The sequence below is a fragment of the Nicrophorus vespilloides genome, unplaced genomic scaffold, assembly GCF_001412225.1.
Source record: "Nicrophorus vespilloides isolate i.1.1-1 unplaced genomic scaffold, Nicve_v1.0, whole genome shotgun sequence".
NCBI classification, from domain to species: Eukaryota; Metazoa; Arthropoda; class Insecta; order Coleoptera; family Silphidae; genus Nicrophorus; species Nicrophorus vespilloides.
This window is the reverse complement of record NW_017096118.1, coordinates 1-15941: the sequence shown is the minus strand read 5'-3', so window position 1 is coordinate 15941 and position 15941 is coordinate 1. Positions and strand designations below refer to the sequence as shown.

Below are 15941 nucleotides of genomic sequence, written 5' to 3'. Positions count from 1 at the left end.
CATAATTATTTTACATAATAACCCTCCAGTCATAAACATCTGCTAATACAATATAAAATCATTATTTTTATCAAATACCATACGGAATTGTATAGAATGTCTAGACAATTTATAGAATGTCAGCGATGTTTCCGTTAACTGATGAAATTCAAATAATATCTATTTAATAGGCAACTGTAATAACTTTTGGGGATTTTGTTTGTTTTGTTTGGAAGTCGCCTACGGTTGGCAGCGAATTTATTTTTTAGTAACTGTTATTGTGTCATGGCGGTACGGTCTGTGTTGTTTTCGTTCTGTGATTAAAGCTAAATCCCAATAGTCTGAAGGTGTTATGTTTACCTGAGCAATTTCTTCTGTCCTGGGGTCGACCTAGGCGGAAAATGCAAATATATATTTAAGGCAGCGATAAATGTGTACGCTTTCTGCCGATCCCCAAATCCGTTTCAAGAAAATACGCAGTTAGTGTTATATATTTATTGTATACCCACTAATTCAACACCTACACATAGTGGGATTGTTCTGATCAAATAAAGTAATACATTGAGTTAGATCTAATTAAGAAGCCATTCTATTTTTACAACTGGTTATTATAGAATACATTACAAAATGCAGGACGAGGATGTTTTGGTCAGTGCTGCTGAATTCATTAAAGGTAATGTGAAACAATTGAATGTTATATGAATTTAATAATAATTAATTTACTGTTAATGTTCTAGATCGACTTTATTTTGTGACATTGAGAACAGAAGAGCAGCCTAGAGCTACAGCATGCACTCACTACTTTACTGTAGAGAAAATATATAACTATGAGAGTTTCTTTTATGACTTTGGTCCACTGAATATTTCTATGTTATATAGTTATTGCAACAAACTAAACAAGAAACTCAATGCAGTAACTTTGAAACACAAACGTATTGTACACACAACTACAGATCATAAGAGGAACCGGTTAAATGCAGCTTGCTTAATTGGATGCTATGCAGTGAGTAGTCAATTGAAATAAGTTTTATGGAATATATAACAAACTTTGATTACTTTTAGATAATTTATTTAGATTTTACACCACAGAAAGCTTTTGATGTTTTGAATATGAACAATCATATACCATTCATTGAGTATAGGGATGCTTCAATTGGAGAGCCATACACTATCTCTCTCATGGACTGCTTGAAAGGCCTGAGCAAAGCAAAGAAATGTGGCTTCTTTGATTTCACAAACTTCAATCAAACACTTTATGAATATTATGAGCACGTGGAGAACGGCGATCTTAATTGGATTGTACCTGAGAAATTTCTTGGCTTCTGTGGACCTCACAACCAAAGCAGAGTGCATCATGGGTACCCTTTACATGCCCCTGAGTTTTATTTCAATTATTTTCAAAAGAACTACGTCACAACTATAATTAGGTTGAATAAGAAAATTTACGACTCTAATAAGTTTGTGAACGCCGGTTTCGAGCACTACGATTTGTACTTTTTAGATGGTAGCACGCCAACTGACAAAATTCTGCACGATTTTATGAATATTTGCGAAAGAGCTCCTGGAGCTGTAGCTGTACACTGCAAAGGTTTGCTTAATTCACACAAAGATTATTATTTATTTTTTTTATAAATTTCAAGTTTAATCTATCTCTGTTTCGTTTGTAGCTGGTCTTGGACGGACAGGCACTTTAATTGGTTGCTATTTAATGAAGCATTATAAGTTTGCCGCTAAAGAAGCTGTAGCCTGGATCCGTATGTGCCGACCGGGATCTGTTATTAGCCATCAACAAGTATGGTTGGAATGGTATGTTTTTCAAGTGTTATATTTTCGTTTCATTGCTATATTAATATTCATTCTTGTGTTTTTTTATCTTATCTCCTATCTGCATTTGAAGTCACCTTGTCAAGTGTAACTACGCAATTTAAATTGAATCGATAATATGCACGAAATGTTACGAGTATTCGCGAACTATATATGGTTTATACCTGTTGAAATATTTTTTCTTATTTTCAGCAAACAAGATCAAATGTGGAAGGAAGGCGAGATGTATCGAATGGCGAGGGATCTGAAAAGTCCTCTTTGTCATAAGAAAGGCATTTATGCTGATATGGCGACAGAAGGACTCGAAGATGATGTGCCGCAGCAGGTCTGTTGCATTCTGAAGAAGGTTAACACGATGAAGTTGAATGACAAGGAAGAAGTGAAATCGCCCAGCGAAGAGAACGCTTCGCCTTTGACTCAAGGCGATAAGCTGAATCAAATAAAGGCACTGAGAAGGCAGACCAGACCTCTGGTTACAAGACCGTAAGATGATAATGATGTTTGCGGTGTTGACCTACATGTTTTGGTTTGTAGGATCAACGATAGAAAAACAGCAGTATTAAGAACTACAGCCGTTTTGAGATCAAGCAAAATATCTCCAGTGTCTACTTTAAAAACACCTACAGCTTCGTCGGCAGCGCGAGTTATAACGACAAAGAGGTTGGTATAACGTATAATATTGAGCATGGAATTGCCAACTCTTGCCAAACAATTTTTATTTAATAAATTTTACTTATAGTGTAACTTACTAATTTGTTGATTTTAATACAATTGTAGATAGTTTATATACATTCTTAGAATACTTTGGTTCAATCTGTTAGCATGTACGTTAATTCATTTCTGCTATTATTTGTTGTTGCATAAAAAAAGATTCTTGTAATTAGACGGGGATTGCATGTCGATGTTCCCCGCTTTTGGTGGTCGTGCTTGGTAATCGTAGATGGATTGTGAGTTTGCAATCGTCAGCATTAAATTATATGTTGACAGAAATGACGAGACCCCAAGACGGAGTAGTCAAAGAAAGTTGACTCCAACGTCAGTAGTGAGTGTTAAGTCATCGACACCGAAGACCAACGAGAATGGGTGGTTGTTGCAGGTCGAGGCAGACGCCAAAAAGGAAACGAAGCAAGTTAAACGAGCGAAAAGGACGCTCACGTCTGAAAAGGAGAAGTCCACGTCGGTGAAAGTGCTGAGACCGTCCAATCCTATCTCGCTGTTGGACAAAACAACGGCCAGGCCGAAACTTAGCCTACCTAATGTTAAGAACAATAAGACGCTTTAAGATGTTGTTGTTTTTTTCTTGCTATTATGTGTACATAAGATATGTATAGAGATTATACTTAACGACAGAAATGCCTTTTTACTAAATGCACATGTTAACTTATATTTTTGTTCGTGCAATTATTAATATTATTATCGTTGTTATTTGTGTATGAGCTGTGGCCGTTTCCATTTGAAACGCAATCTTTACATCACATTATTTTATGGATACCCAATTTTATATTTTATAATGCCGTTTCAAATGGACAACTTGCCACCATGAGATAAGATATATGAGAACTTGATTAGAATAGTAACATATCAACCACTAGTACATTTTGCATCGATGTAAATTAATTTCAAGATATGTTGAAACTAAGAAAATAATTTTTAATTTGTACACTGAAATTTACCTGTAGTTGTTTTTTTTATAATATGATTACTAAATATAAGATGGTATTGACTGGTAACTCACTTTTTTTTTAATTAATCAAATCACCTTTATTACATTTACAAAATGAATACATTTCCACAATATTTAGATAAATTTACGAGTCTAGATATAAAATATAGTATTCAAGATACATTCATTTCTAAAGTAAATATTAAAATATGTCAGTTTTGATAATCAATAAAAAAAAGAAATTTTAAATTTGATTTTGAAAAAACCGCATACAAGATTTAATTGATGTAACGTTTGGCATATTTGAATGCAGATGAGCTACACATTTCAAAGTGCGAACCCCATCGATTGATTACAGCGAAATCGTGAGGCTTCTTGCATAAATGTTTCTATATTAAATCTTATATAACTATAATTGTATGCGATCATGGAATGTAACCTTTTATTTATCAAAGTTTCATAATAACCATTTGCAAGATTTGTTAAAAAAAAGTTTTTTAAACATACGTAAGTTTTTTTTTATTATTATTTCAAGCTAGTAACGTAATTGCTTTTGAAGCTTCTATAAAAATTCAATTTTCATTACTTAATTGAATACATACGTCGATTTGGTGTATTTAAATAGAGGAAATTAATAATATGTAAATATTATGGAAGTTTCGATGAAATATCGTTTGAATTATGTAAAAATCACGGAAGTGTTATTATACCGATAAATTATAATATTATATTTACATTTTTTCATGCTAAAAAACAATAATTCCTTGTTTGGGATGAAGATTTTAATAAATAATGAATGCTTATATAATCGCTTAATAATAGATTCGAACATCGATATTTTTATAAAATATTTACATAGATTCTATTTTGAACCTTATTATTATTAATTGTCGATGAATCCGGTTTCTTGTAATTAAAATATTACTCATAAATATTTAATAATTTATTAATTAATAAATTATTAAATAATTTATTTTAATACTAAAAGATCAATGTAAAGTATTAAAGTTTATCAAAATTGGTTAGTTTGAATTGAGATTTTTTGTATATTATTATTAAATATTAAATTTGTTTAATATAGTCAAAAGAATTACGGATTGTGTGTCAAAGAAAAGGTAAACAACAAATTTAGATTTTGAAATGTTTATTTAAAGGTACTAGAGTTCAAATTCATAGCTTGGGTCAATTCTTATTCTGGTTGTGGGATGTGAGCGCCTTGTGGTTGGAAACCGTTCTCATCAGCTACATAGGTGACAGTGTAAGTGACACCATCGGCACCGACGTAGGAAAATTGTCCACGGACGGCGATGGCTTCGTTGTCGGTACCGGCGTTGATGATATGTCCTTCTTCGGAAGCGGAGATTCCGTTGCTGGTCTCATAGCTGCAAGCAATACTTTCCATTAGAGACAAACACATTTCGCAATTGCAAATAATACTTACGCGTGTTGGTATCCATCGACTCCAATGTTGTCGAAGTCGTTCTTCAAGATTTGGGCATCCTTGTCGGAGTCCAAAGGCTTGGCCAAAGCCACGGCAACCAAAGCGGCGAGAACAATGATCTAGAAAAACAATTAAAAATAAATACAAGTTGATACTAAACCATCAGAAATCCTTACCAGTTTCATCTTGATGGGACTGTGGGTAGACTTCAAGTGTGATTACAAACTGCCGAAAACCGTTTATATACTAATTTGCAATACCATTGATTAATTGGTTTTGACCTTTTCTTTAACAGAAAAAAAATAAAACAGGTTCCAAGTGAAGAGGACATCGGGCCAAAAATTATCATAATATTCACATTTTCTTTATTGCCATAGGATGAACTTGACGCAATAATATTCGTGTTTTTTTTTTTTGATCTGGCGCTATAGTAAAATAATCGAAATATAATAAGTTGGAGTTTTTCAACCAGTTTTTTGGTTTGTTACATAGTAATTAAATGGATGTCGTTGACATTTTCTTATCGTTATTTGTGAATCCGTAAAATATGATCGTTAGATTCAAGTAAAAGTTATTGAAGATGTGTTTCAACCTTCGAAAGAATGTTAATTTATTACTGTTTTTTTCGGGTTTCTTTTCGAATCTTCGAAACTTTAAGTGATGTAATTTATGTTGATTTAAAGATTTTTTTTATTAAGTGTGGTCTATCATTTTATGTAAATCGTATTATGTATTCAAACAATTATATATTATTCAATTTGGTATTGTTTCACACTTATTAATTATTCTGAAATAAGTTAATTGATTAATCATCACACGGTAAAAGCGAAAACGACTTGCAAAATGTCATCTGCGTAAAGGACGTAATTAATAACTGAAAGGAGGATTTACATACGATTGCGTAATTGTTATATTAAAAAAGAAAATGCAAATACTATTTGTAGTTTTATCGAATTAATGTCGACGGGTGAGCGCGGATGCTTATTACAATTAATGCAAATCGAAGTGCAATAAAACGTATTTATTTCAATAGATTTTATTGCATGAATGAACAAAAAAAAAAGAGAAGAGGATAAGAAGAGGCGACCGTTGCGACATGATTTCTCCATGCGTGATTGTCTCGGATAAAAGAGACTGTTTCGTCCATGAAATTTTATATTGATCATTGTTTGGTCATAGATTTGCCTTCCTTAATTAAAATTTATTGTTTCTTTTTCTCGGCTCATTGGAAGGAAGGAGCAAAATGCCGCGCAACTCTTTAGTTTCCACACAAGTTTTAATAACGTTACACTGTAATCACGTTTAATTGTTTTCTGTCGAAACCCAAATCGAATTATCCTGGAAAACTTTAACTTTTTACTTTGTATTCTTATTGCAACTGCATTAAACAATTACAGATATTGATATAATATTTACAAGTGAAATTAATTATTACTAATTTATTCATCGCTGTTAGTAATAATTAATATTTACATATTTATGAGCAAATAATATTAATTGCACTTTGTATATGCATTTTTTTATTTGAAATATTATACTCATTGAATTTTACAATAATTTAGTAATTGATGATGATTATTTTCGGTAAGCTATAATAACAAGTCATTGAGTTAAATGTTTTGTTATTTTCAATATATAATCGCTAACGCACCTTTCCAACTATTCAATAGTGTTATGTAATTTCTAATTTAGTGAAAAGTTTGTTTGTAAACTTGAGTCGCACCTAAATAAATAAACTTGTAGAAAATCTCTTAGAACATAATATGCTTCCTTATGTACTCAAGTCTAAGATATGACACAATTGTAGATTTGGACTAATTTATTTAATCCAATTTTAACATTTTTAATTTCCTTGTGAATCTAAATCTAAAATTGTAAATTCTAGACTGAGGAGACAGTTTTCTAAGTAAATGAATATAATCAATGTTTATATATGATTTTTATTTTCAATTTGCTTTATTATATAACATAAAATATAATATGTACACTGCAGATCTGCGCAATAGAAACTGTATCACAATCGATGATGCCCAATTACTTGGGAATATGGGCGCCTTCCGGTTGGAAACCATTCTCGTCGGCGACGTAGTTCACTGTATATTTAACCCCATCAGCTCCGGTATACGAATACGTTCCTCGAACGGAGATTGCCTCGTTTTCACTTCCGGCATTATTCAATTGGCCCTGCTCGTTGGCGGAAATTCCATTGCTTGTTTCATAACTAATGACAGAAAGTGCACACGCAATTATGAATCGATTCACCAGAAGACATCCTCTCATCTGTTCCACGACAACAATTATTCCATCATTCTAACAACCATAGTTATGTTAATATTTAGTAGATAAATTGTTTAGAAAATTATACATATTATACCAATCAATATATAAATTATAGGTTGTAGTTTCATAAAGATACATTAATATTGGTAATAACAGCGTGTTAATCATTTTCAAGCAACATATTGGAATCATTAAAATCATGCAAAACTATTTAAATAAATAATTAGTGATTTTTTTTTTAAATTTTCAGATAACATAGATTGTTTCAGTCGCATCAAATAAACCAATGTTATTATATTAACGAAGACAATAAATATTTTATAATTTTACAACCAGTTTTCACGCAACACAAATGATATTAATTGTATGAATTAGTTATCAAATAAATGAGTGAATCTTACAGCCAGTTATATCCATCTACGCCAATATTTTCCAATTCGCTTTTCACAATTTGAGCATCTTTGTCGGCTCCTTGCGGCGCGGCCAAAACAATCGTGGCGAGTGCGAACAGGGCGATAAACTGGAAGATTAATTAATTTTACAATAATATAGGTACGTAACCAAAACGGATTTTCTTCTGCACTGACCACTTTCATGTTGTTCTTGATGGAAAATCGGCGATGCGTTTGATAGCTAAAATATCTAATAACTGACGACTGCTTCGACAATTAGCGCTTTTATATGCTTACTCCAAAGCTATTTGTGCAATTGCATCTTCATTACTTCTTCTCCTGCATACCTTTTTTTTTTCTCTCCACAACCGCATCCTACTTCTTACTATGTAACCTTTTGGAACTCGTTTCTCTCCGTTTTATTTCATTTATTTATTTATATGTTAATGTACCCTCCTTGTACACACATACACACTCATATTTACATACATACATACATAAACACACACACAATTGATATTAATGCTAAAAACAGAGATGCGCTTCTTTCGCGTTGCATACGGAATGCACAATCCGCAATTTCCATTCCAGTCGCGTCGAGCGCCGTAATCGGTGGCAAATCGAGATGAAATTACACATGCTTTAATCACGTCCATTTCATACCTCGATTGGTTATTAGTCGACATTAATTATGCATAATGCAATATATTTTGCTCTTTGAAAATTCATTATTTCTCCTCATTAATGTTAAGTAATTTTTTTATTAAGATTAATATTTAATAAATCAATGTATTATATTTTATTTTAATAAAAATCTTACGAAATAATAAGATAATAAAATATTTTATATATATTTGACTAATATAAATTACGAATTTTTAAATTATATTTTTTTATTATTTGAATGAAGGGTGGTTACCGTAGTAATGAAATAAGAATATAATTACAACAATTGTTTTATTAAGATACTATTTACATAATCAAGATCAAATTGAGGAAAATAGGTGCATTTATTGTTCTGGTTGTGGGATGTGAGCTCCTTGTGGTTGGAAACCGTTCTCATCAGCTACATAGGTTACAGTGTAGGTGACACCATCTGGGCCAACGTATTTGAATTCACCCCTGACGGCGATGGCTTCGTTCTCGGTACCGGCGTTGATTACTTGTCCTTCCTCAGAAGCAGCGATTCCGTTGCTGGTTTCGTATCTAAATATTGTACAAGATTTAATATCGTTGTAAAGATTCCTTAAATGCTTTAATTACCCGTATTTGTATCCTTCAACTCCAATGTTGTCAGAGTCGAATTTTACGATGTGGGCATCCTTGTCTTCGTGTTGTGGAGCAGCCAAAGCTACGGCAACGAGGGCGGCGAAAGCGACGATCTAGAAGGCATTTATTAAATTGTGTTGCCCTAAACAAGTGAAACTAGTCAACTTACGAATTTCATGTTGTTGGTTGATGTTTACAAGTCTATTGTGAACTGTGAAGAATCATAGTTTTGACAATCTTTTATACGGTGAATCCCCCACCTTGATGTCATCAAAAATTCATTATAAAATAGACTAAAACTATCTAATATTATAATATTCAACTCTTTAATAAAAAAAGTGTCTTTCTTATATAATATGGAAACATCAGTAGATTGAACACTGAACATCTGCATTGCATTAAACATCAATATTACATGATGGAAATTGATTTAGTGTAAATGGATTAATGGATTATTTGAAATTATAAAAACGAGAGTTGCTAGTGTTAGAGTTAATGAAATATTTATATTAAGATAATTATATTGCATATATACCAAATCAAGATAATTCAAAGATTAAGAAAGATATTAATGCAAATTGAGAAAGCAAAGCCAAAATAGTTTTTAATATTATTAAAAATATGTGTTTTTAATGAAAGAAAAATTATATATTAATTTAATTTAATTTAAAATAAACACATTGTAATGTATCGTTTATATTACTTATTTAAAATTTAATTACAAAAAGTTGATAAAAAAGTAGATAATTAATTATCTTCTATACTTGCAATAATAAATCGAAGAGATGGTATTTGAAAAATCATCTCAAAGTCAACAACTTTAGACAACTAGTTTTTTTCTTCTTCTAATTAATGCATATCCATTTCGACATGTTCTCAGCACTTGTTTATTTGACTCTCCTCTATATTATTTAACTATTTTAATGGGATTGTCGGGGTTTTGAATAAGTATTCATGGATAATGAAGGTCAGCTCTTATAATTAAAAAATATTATATACACATTTGTATTGGTACTAATTTGTATCAAAGGGTTGTTGAATAAAGTGTAAATGTCCAAGTATGCAAATGATTTTTTATGTTTTCAAATATATTGAATATTTCAATATATTTTCAGCACTTCAAAACACATTTAGAACAACTTATACATATTTTAGTTTAACACATTATGTAATTGCCACTCTATTTGTTTTAAGTTGAAAAATTAAGATATTGTTTGTAAAGAAATTAATATTCTAAGTAGACATCGATTGACATCTTTCAACTATATTTATTTTATAAATAGTCCTAATGTTTATTAGTCATTAGTTGATAAAGTCAGAATGCTTTTTATTGATTTGTCAAATGTCAAATTATGTTTTCAAAATAATGTTTTGTGTATCAAAATAATATAGATTAGATTGATGTGATTTAGAAGAAAAAACTTGTGTAGATTTGAGAGGGAAATATTTGCAATATTACTTGTTTCCATTAAGAAAAATTCAAATATATGAAACAAACATTTTATTGGAATACTATTTACAACAGGAAATCAATGTCGAAGTCAAAGGGTATGTTTAGTGGTCAGCTTTTGGGATGTGTTCGCCTTGTGGTTGGAAACCATTCTCATCGGCGATGTAGGTTACAGTGTAAGTGACACCATCAGCACCAACGTATTTGAATTCACCACTGACGGCTATGGCTTCGTTCTCGGTACCGGCGTTGATGACATGTCCTTCCTCAGAAGCGGCGATTCCGTTGCTGGTTTCGTATCTAAATATTTAATTTGATATTAGTACAATAATTGTGCAAATGATGAAGTAATAACAGTACCCATATTTGAATCCTTCAACTCCAATGTTCTCAGAGTCGAACTTCACAACATGGGCATCCTTGTCTGGATGTTGTGGGGCAGCCAAAGCTACGGCGACGAGGGCGGCGAAAGCAACAATCTGCAAGAAACATTATTATCCATTGCTTAATTGGTAATTAACGAATTGTAACTAACGAATTTCATGGTTGTTGATTGAGTTCGAGTGTGTGTAGAACTGTGCTCATCCGTTTGATTAGTTAATCTTTTATACTGTCGAGATTTGTCCAGATGCACTCTCTCTTTTAGTCTCATGATTATCAAATTATTATATGAGCATTTCAAGGTTTAACCCTAGTCAGTTTTTATATCATTTGTGCATAATAATTTTAATATTGAAACATTAAAGTGGATTCTTGTTTTTACATGATTTCAAGTTTTTTTTGTTATAAAAATATTAGCATATTTCTTTCATTTGCTAACTAAGAATAGAAGAATAATATAGGATGAAAATATTCTGAAAAAATTAATTGTTCATTAAAATTGATTTTAGATTAATAACAAATCAATGTAAATAAAATGTATTTCTAAATTAACAATATAAAAACTTCCAAATAAAGTTACCATTAATTACAGTGTTATTCTGTTATAAAGATTAAATCAATAAAAATAACATTTAAAGTATATTCATCATAAAATATACATTAAGTTGCTGAATCGGATGTTAAAACTTGTTACTCTTCCTAGAAAATCATCCATTATACTAAATTAATTCAAAAACTAGTCGCATTAGATGAATTATATCATAAATCAAGCAAAAACAGAAGTATGTAACCAAACATTCGTTATGTTCATAGTTTGTACAGAGTGACTGACAGACTTTATTTTTCGTATGTGCAAGGGTCAATGACTTTCAATATGTTTTTTTTATTTACAAAATGTATAACTAATTTGAATATATATTATTTAAAGACTAAAATATTCATACTATAAAATAAAAACATTTCGATTCATCATTATTTTGAAAAAGAAAAAATCATTGATGTAACCTAGGTAATGGAGGGACATTGTTATATAAAATAGAATAAAAACGTGCTTAAGTGAGAAATATAATAACTAGACTTATAAAGTTTGATAGGAAACTTGTAATATTTTTGCCTAAATAGAATTTTAGTTTATATTATTGTATCTATATCAGCGTTTTTCAACTTATGTATCGTGACCCAATCAATACATTAAATGATTAATGTGTAGAGAAATGACAGCTGTTACCATGCATAAAAAAACGCAGTGACGTTAATATTTGTAGTACAATACCATTATAAACTATTGGTTTGCAGTAGAAGTACAAATTAAAATGTTTGGTTGAGAAATTATGTAGTACTTCTATTCATGGTTTATGTCACATTTTCATCTTAGCGACAAAAGTTGAGGTGTGCAGATTCAAAGAATAAATAAACTAAATATTTTAAGATTCAACAATTTATTTAGCTACTATTTACATGAGAATATCAGGATGGAAAATCGTTTTTATTTATTGTTCTGGTTGTGGGATGTGAGCGCCTTGTGGTTGGAAACCGTTCTCATCAGCTACATAGGTTACAGTGTAGGTGACACCATCTGGGCCAACATATTTGAATTCACCCCTGACGGCGATGGCTTCGTTGTCGGTACCGGCGTTGATTACTTGTCCTTCCTCAGAAGCAGCGATTCCGTTGCTGGTTTCGTATCTAAATATTGTACAAGATTTAGTATCATTGTAAAGATTCCTTAAATGTTTTAATTACCCGTATTTGTATCCTTCAACTCCAATGTTGTCAGAGTCGAATTTAACGATGTGAGCATCCTTGTCTTGGTGTTGTGGAGCAGCCAAAGCTACGGCAACGAGGGCGGCGAAAGCTACAATCTATGAACAAAGAAATAAAAAGCATGATTTAATATTATGCTTTAATTAGAATAATGGTACTAACGAATTTCATGTTGTTGTTGTGATGTTACAAACTATGTTGAACTATGATCTAATAGCCAGTTGCTTCAACTTATATAGCTCTTCAATCTACTCTCGCTCCCCTCTCAAACAGATAGTTCTTGTTTATTTGAGATTAGAACGCATCAATTTAAATATTCATTGATAAATATATCAAAATACAATAATAACACTATTAGAATGTCATTGGATATTACATTTCTGCTGTAAATAAAAATAAATCTTTAAGAAATTGCAAATAATTATAATGGCTCAATAGCCACAGTATTTTTACCCCATTTATTATTATTTTTTGTTAGTTTAATAAAATAAAACATTTTGACTATATTTTATGTATATAAATTTGTAGGGTTTAACTATATCTATGGGCAAAGTTTAATTTGTTTTTTTTTATTCTAACGCGGAAAAGATTATGTATATTGTAATTATGTTTTTCTTGATATATTAATTTATTCTATATTCAAAAATATGTTTTATATTTCAATAATCAAATATTCTAAACACAGCTATAAATAAAACACTGTTTTTTTTATTAATAGCGAATAAATGACAACTAAAATGAAGATGGATATTTTATTACATTTTTTTGTTAATGAGGATGTAACATAGCGATTGCGTTGTGATCTTCTGGTGAAGGTCTTCAATGAAATTTTTGATGGTGGGGTTTGGAGGTGACAAAAGTTGTGAGATATATATAATCGGACGAAAACGAAGATGAGCATAGTTCAATTCCCCAGAACCAATTCAACATGAAATTCGTTAGTATTTCGAAGTCCAGTATACAATTTATATATTAATATTATTTATTTCGATGCAGATCGTAGCTTTCGCCGCTCTCGTTGCCGTGGCTTTGGCCGCCCCACAACACCAAGACAAGGATGCCCACATTGTCAAATTCGACTCAGACAACATTGGCGTCGAAGGATACAAATACGGGTTAGTTAGCTATAAGTTTATTGCCTTCTTGTGTGCTAATGTGTGAGCAATATTTAGATACGAAACCAGCAACGGAATCGCCGCCTCTGAGGAAGGACAAGTAATCAACGCCGGTACCGACAACGAAGCCATCGCCGTCAGGGGTGAATTCAAATACGTTGGTGACGATGGAGTTACTTACACTGTCACCTATGTAGCTGATGAGAACGGTTTCCAACCACAAGGTGCCCACATCCCACAACCAGAACAATAAATTGATCGACTGCAATGTGATATTATGAAAGAAAAACGAAAGCAATAAAAAAAACAATTATTAGATTATAATAACGTTGAATTTTTTTAAACACAAATTCTTCTATACCTGCCATTCTCAAACGATTTCGGTTTCCGCCTCAAGTCAAAACTTTGATCTCTCTCAGGACAAACTTTATGTTAATAGTATGGGAATCACTGCTCTATACACTATACGCTACAAGCACTACGCATAACAAGTAATTCGCATAACAAGCTTAACGAGTATTTGACGTTACAAGTAATAATTAGAACAAATTATGCTCATTATGTGAGGTTCCACTATACAGTGGAACGAGCATAATCCAAAATTTCCGGATTTTTACTCGTATAGTGAAACAATGTTCCCCATATAAACTAATGTAATATATACGATAATGCAATATGGAATAATTTTTCTTACAATTTATTTTGCTCGTTAAGCGAGGTTCCACTCTATATCCAAAATTATTGCTTTTTTTAAATTTTAAATGAAATTTCTGCCCTACAATTCTACAAATATTTAGTTGGTATCAATTGAAGACTAAAATATTAAAAATATGGAAACAATATAATATATTAATATACACTTGATAATAATGAATATAGTAGTACTATTAAAATATAACGAAAAATTTAATTGAAAAAACGTGTTTCATCCATTTATGTAATATTGCATATATCCTACTTTATAATCTACAAAATGTGTTGAAATAATAACATTTTGTAATGTACACTATAAACTATATAAATAAAATTCCGTTTCATTTCGCATGCGAAAAATTTGCATGAATTCGCATATAATTAAATTGTTAACAAACCTCATGAAACATAAGAATGTATAATTACTATTTATTTTTTCTTATTAATTAAAACTTTTATAAGTTTTTTCTAATAAATATCTCATTTTTGAGATTTGTAATTTAAAATTAGCAAAACTAGATTGTTTTTTTTATTGCATTTTAAATTTTAATTGCAGAAATTTGTTTAAAATTAGAATATTTCTATTATACAATGCCTTTCTTTGTGAAACCGTGTTTATTATGTTGTCAACATATTTTTTTTATATTAAGGAATTTGGTATTTTCATCTTTCTATTATTTTTTTTGTTATTTTATACATAATTTAACATAAGCTACAGCTTATATTTTTTTTTTCAAAATGGATGAACAGAATACATTATCTTCATTAAGTATTAGTGTCCTTTTTTATTTTATTTTTACCTAATTCGTAAAGCTATATCAGATGATAGATTACTTTAATAATAATAAATAAATAAATAAAAAAAAATTGTTTTTGAGATTTATTTAAAGTATTCAATTAATATTATAAAAATATATTTCTTAAATCTGTGTACTTGACCTAAACGTGCACGCCATTCAAATACAATTTGAATATGACTTTAATAGTCATGTGGGAATCACGCATATTGACATGTTGAGGAAAACGGCAGAGCAGTACCTCTTCTTAAGACTTTTGTTAATCACATCCACCACACGATGCTCCTGTTCTACAGTACTATGTGGTTCACGAAATTCTAGCTGGTGTACCGGAATGAGGCGATTAACAAGCACCCAGGCCCCAGTCTTCGCAGCAATAAACAAATTGGTTAGATAAAAAGAGGCAGTAGGATGATTGTTCTTTAGGAAGAGGCCGCCGCGTTCGATGGTTTTCCAGGTCTGGTGATGAGTTTAGGCCACCTTCCACTGAGCTGAAAATAGTCTAAGGATTACGTTGTAAATGAGTGTGATTAACTAATGCCAGTACATAGGTATTTCCGCCCTTTATAAAACTTAACTTAACTTAACATAGAAAAATGAAGTAAAAACGAATTAACTGTTAAAATATCACTAAATTTGGTATAAACACTTATAATGCAGTAGACACAATCGATTGTTGTGTGTATATTCCAGGAAACCTAAAAACATTTAATATCTCTTCTTTTTCATAATATTGTAAACTTTCTTCATCATCGGACCGATCTTTGGTTTAGATGCAGTTTTTACGACCTTGCTTAAGTTATTATTATTATTATTAATAGGTCTCACATCAGTGGATGAGAGTCTCGTCCTGGCGATACGCTTTTGTTGTGGAGCATAATTTTTTACTTCTT

At 31.0% G+C, this 15941-nt stretch overlaps 7 protein-coding genes across 8 annotated transcripts; 2 read left to right on the top strand and 5 right to left on the bottom strand.

Moving 5' to 3' along the window:
* The first annotated feature begins 236 nt into the window (after positions 1-236).
* Positions 237-3533, top strand: LOC108569686 (dual specificity protein phosphatase CDC14A). 2 transcript variants are annotated; one of them, XM_017931327.1, is made up of 8 exons: positions 237-532; positions 594-652; positions 717-982; positions 1042-1567; positions 1647-1785; positions 1996-2286; positions 2338-2463; positions 2791-3533. In XM_017931327.1, exons 2-8 carry the CDS (start codon positions 607-609, stop codon positions 3083-3085), a joined length of 1689 nt encoding a protein of 562 aa, XP_017786816.1. In that variant the 5' UTR covers positions 237-532; positions 594-606; the 3' UTR covers positions 3086-3533. The 2 variants fall into 2 exon arrangements, with proteins under 2 accessions (XP_017786816.1, XP_017786817.1); XM_017931328.1 differs by having other exon boundaries at positions 237-652; positions 2900-3081.
* A 1060-nt stretch (positions 3534-4593) lies between these two features.
* On the bottom strand, positions 4594-5176 carry LOC108569684 (flexible cuticle protein 12-like). Its single transcript, XM_017931324.1, has 3 exons — positions 5084-5176; positions 4908-5026; positions 4594-4848 (listed from the first exon to the last, which is right to left on the bottom strand). Exons 1-3 carry the CDS (start codon positions 5090-5092, stop codon positions 4656-4658), a joined length of 321 nt encoding a protein of 106 aa, XP_017786813.1. The 5' UTR covers positions 5093-5176; the 3' UTR covers positions 4594-4655.
* A 1657-nt stretch (positions 5177-6833) lies between these two features.
* LOC108569671 (flexible cuticle protein 12-like) lies at positions 6834-7932 on the bottom strand. The gene is made up of 3 exons (XM_017931309.1): positions 7775-7932; positions 7589-7707; positions 6834-7128 (listed from the first exon to the last, which is right to left on the bottom strand). Exons 1-3 carry the CDS (start codon positions 7781-7783, stop codon positions 6942-6944), a joined length of 315 nt encoding a protein of 104 aa, XP_017786798.1. The 5' UTR covers positions 7784-7932; the 3' UTR covers positions 6834-6941.
* A 623-nt stretch (positions 7933-8555) lies between these two features.
* LOC108569668 (flexible cuticle protein 12-like) lies at positions 8556-9052 on the bottom strand. The gene is made up of 3 exons (XM_017931305.1): positions 9018-9052; positions 8843-8961; positions 8556-8785 (listed from the first exon to the last, which is right to left on the bottom strand). Exons 1-3 carry the CDS (start codon positions 9024-9026, stop codon positions 8590-8592), a joined length of 324 nt encoding a protein of 107 aa, XP_017786794.1. The 5' UTR covers positions 9027-9052; the 3' UTR covers positions 8556-8589.
* A 1308-nt stretch (positions 9053-10360) lies between these two features.
* On the bottom strand, positions 10361-10860 carry LOC108569669 (flexible cuticle protein 12-like). The gene is made up of 3 exons (XM_017931307.1): positions 10834-10860; positions 10659-10777; positions 10361-10598 (listed from the first exon to the last, which is right to left on the bottom strand). Exons 1-3 carry the CDS (start codon positions 10840-10842, stop codon positions 10403-10405), a joined length of 324 nt encoding a protein of 107 aa, XP_017786796.1. The 5' UTR covers positions 10843-10860; the 3' UTR covers positions 10361-10402.
* Positions 10861-12132: 1272 nt separating this feature from the next.
* On the bottom strand, positions 12133-12614 carry LOC108569665 (flexible cuticle protein 12-like). The gene is made up of 3 exons (XM_017931301.1): positions 12606-12614; positions 12423-12541; positions 12133-12365 (listed from the first exon to the last, which is right to left on the bottom strand). Exons 1-3 carry the CDS (start codon positions 12612-12614, stop codon positions 12170-12172), a joined length of 324 nt encoding a protein of 107 aa, XP_017786790.1. The 3' UTR covers positions 12133-12169.
* Positions 12615-13365: 751 nt separating this feature from the next.
* Positions 13366-13847, top strand: LOC108569670 (flexible cuticle protein 12-like). Its single transcript, XM_017931308.1, has 3 exons — positions 13366-13380; positions 13440-13558; positions 13616-13847. The coding sequence occupies exons 1-3, from the start codon at positions 13372-13374 to the stop codon at positions 13809-13811; spliced, it is 324 nt and encodes a 107-aa protein (XP_017786797.1). The 5' UTR covers positions 13366-13371; the 3' UTR covers positions 13812-13847.
* The last annotated feature ends 2094 nt before the right edge of the window (positions 13848-15941 follow it).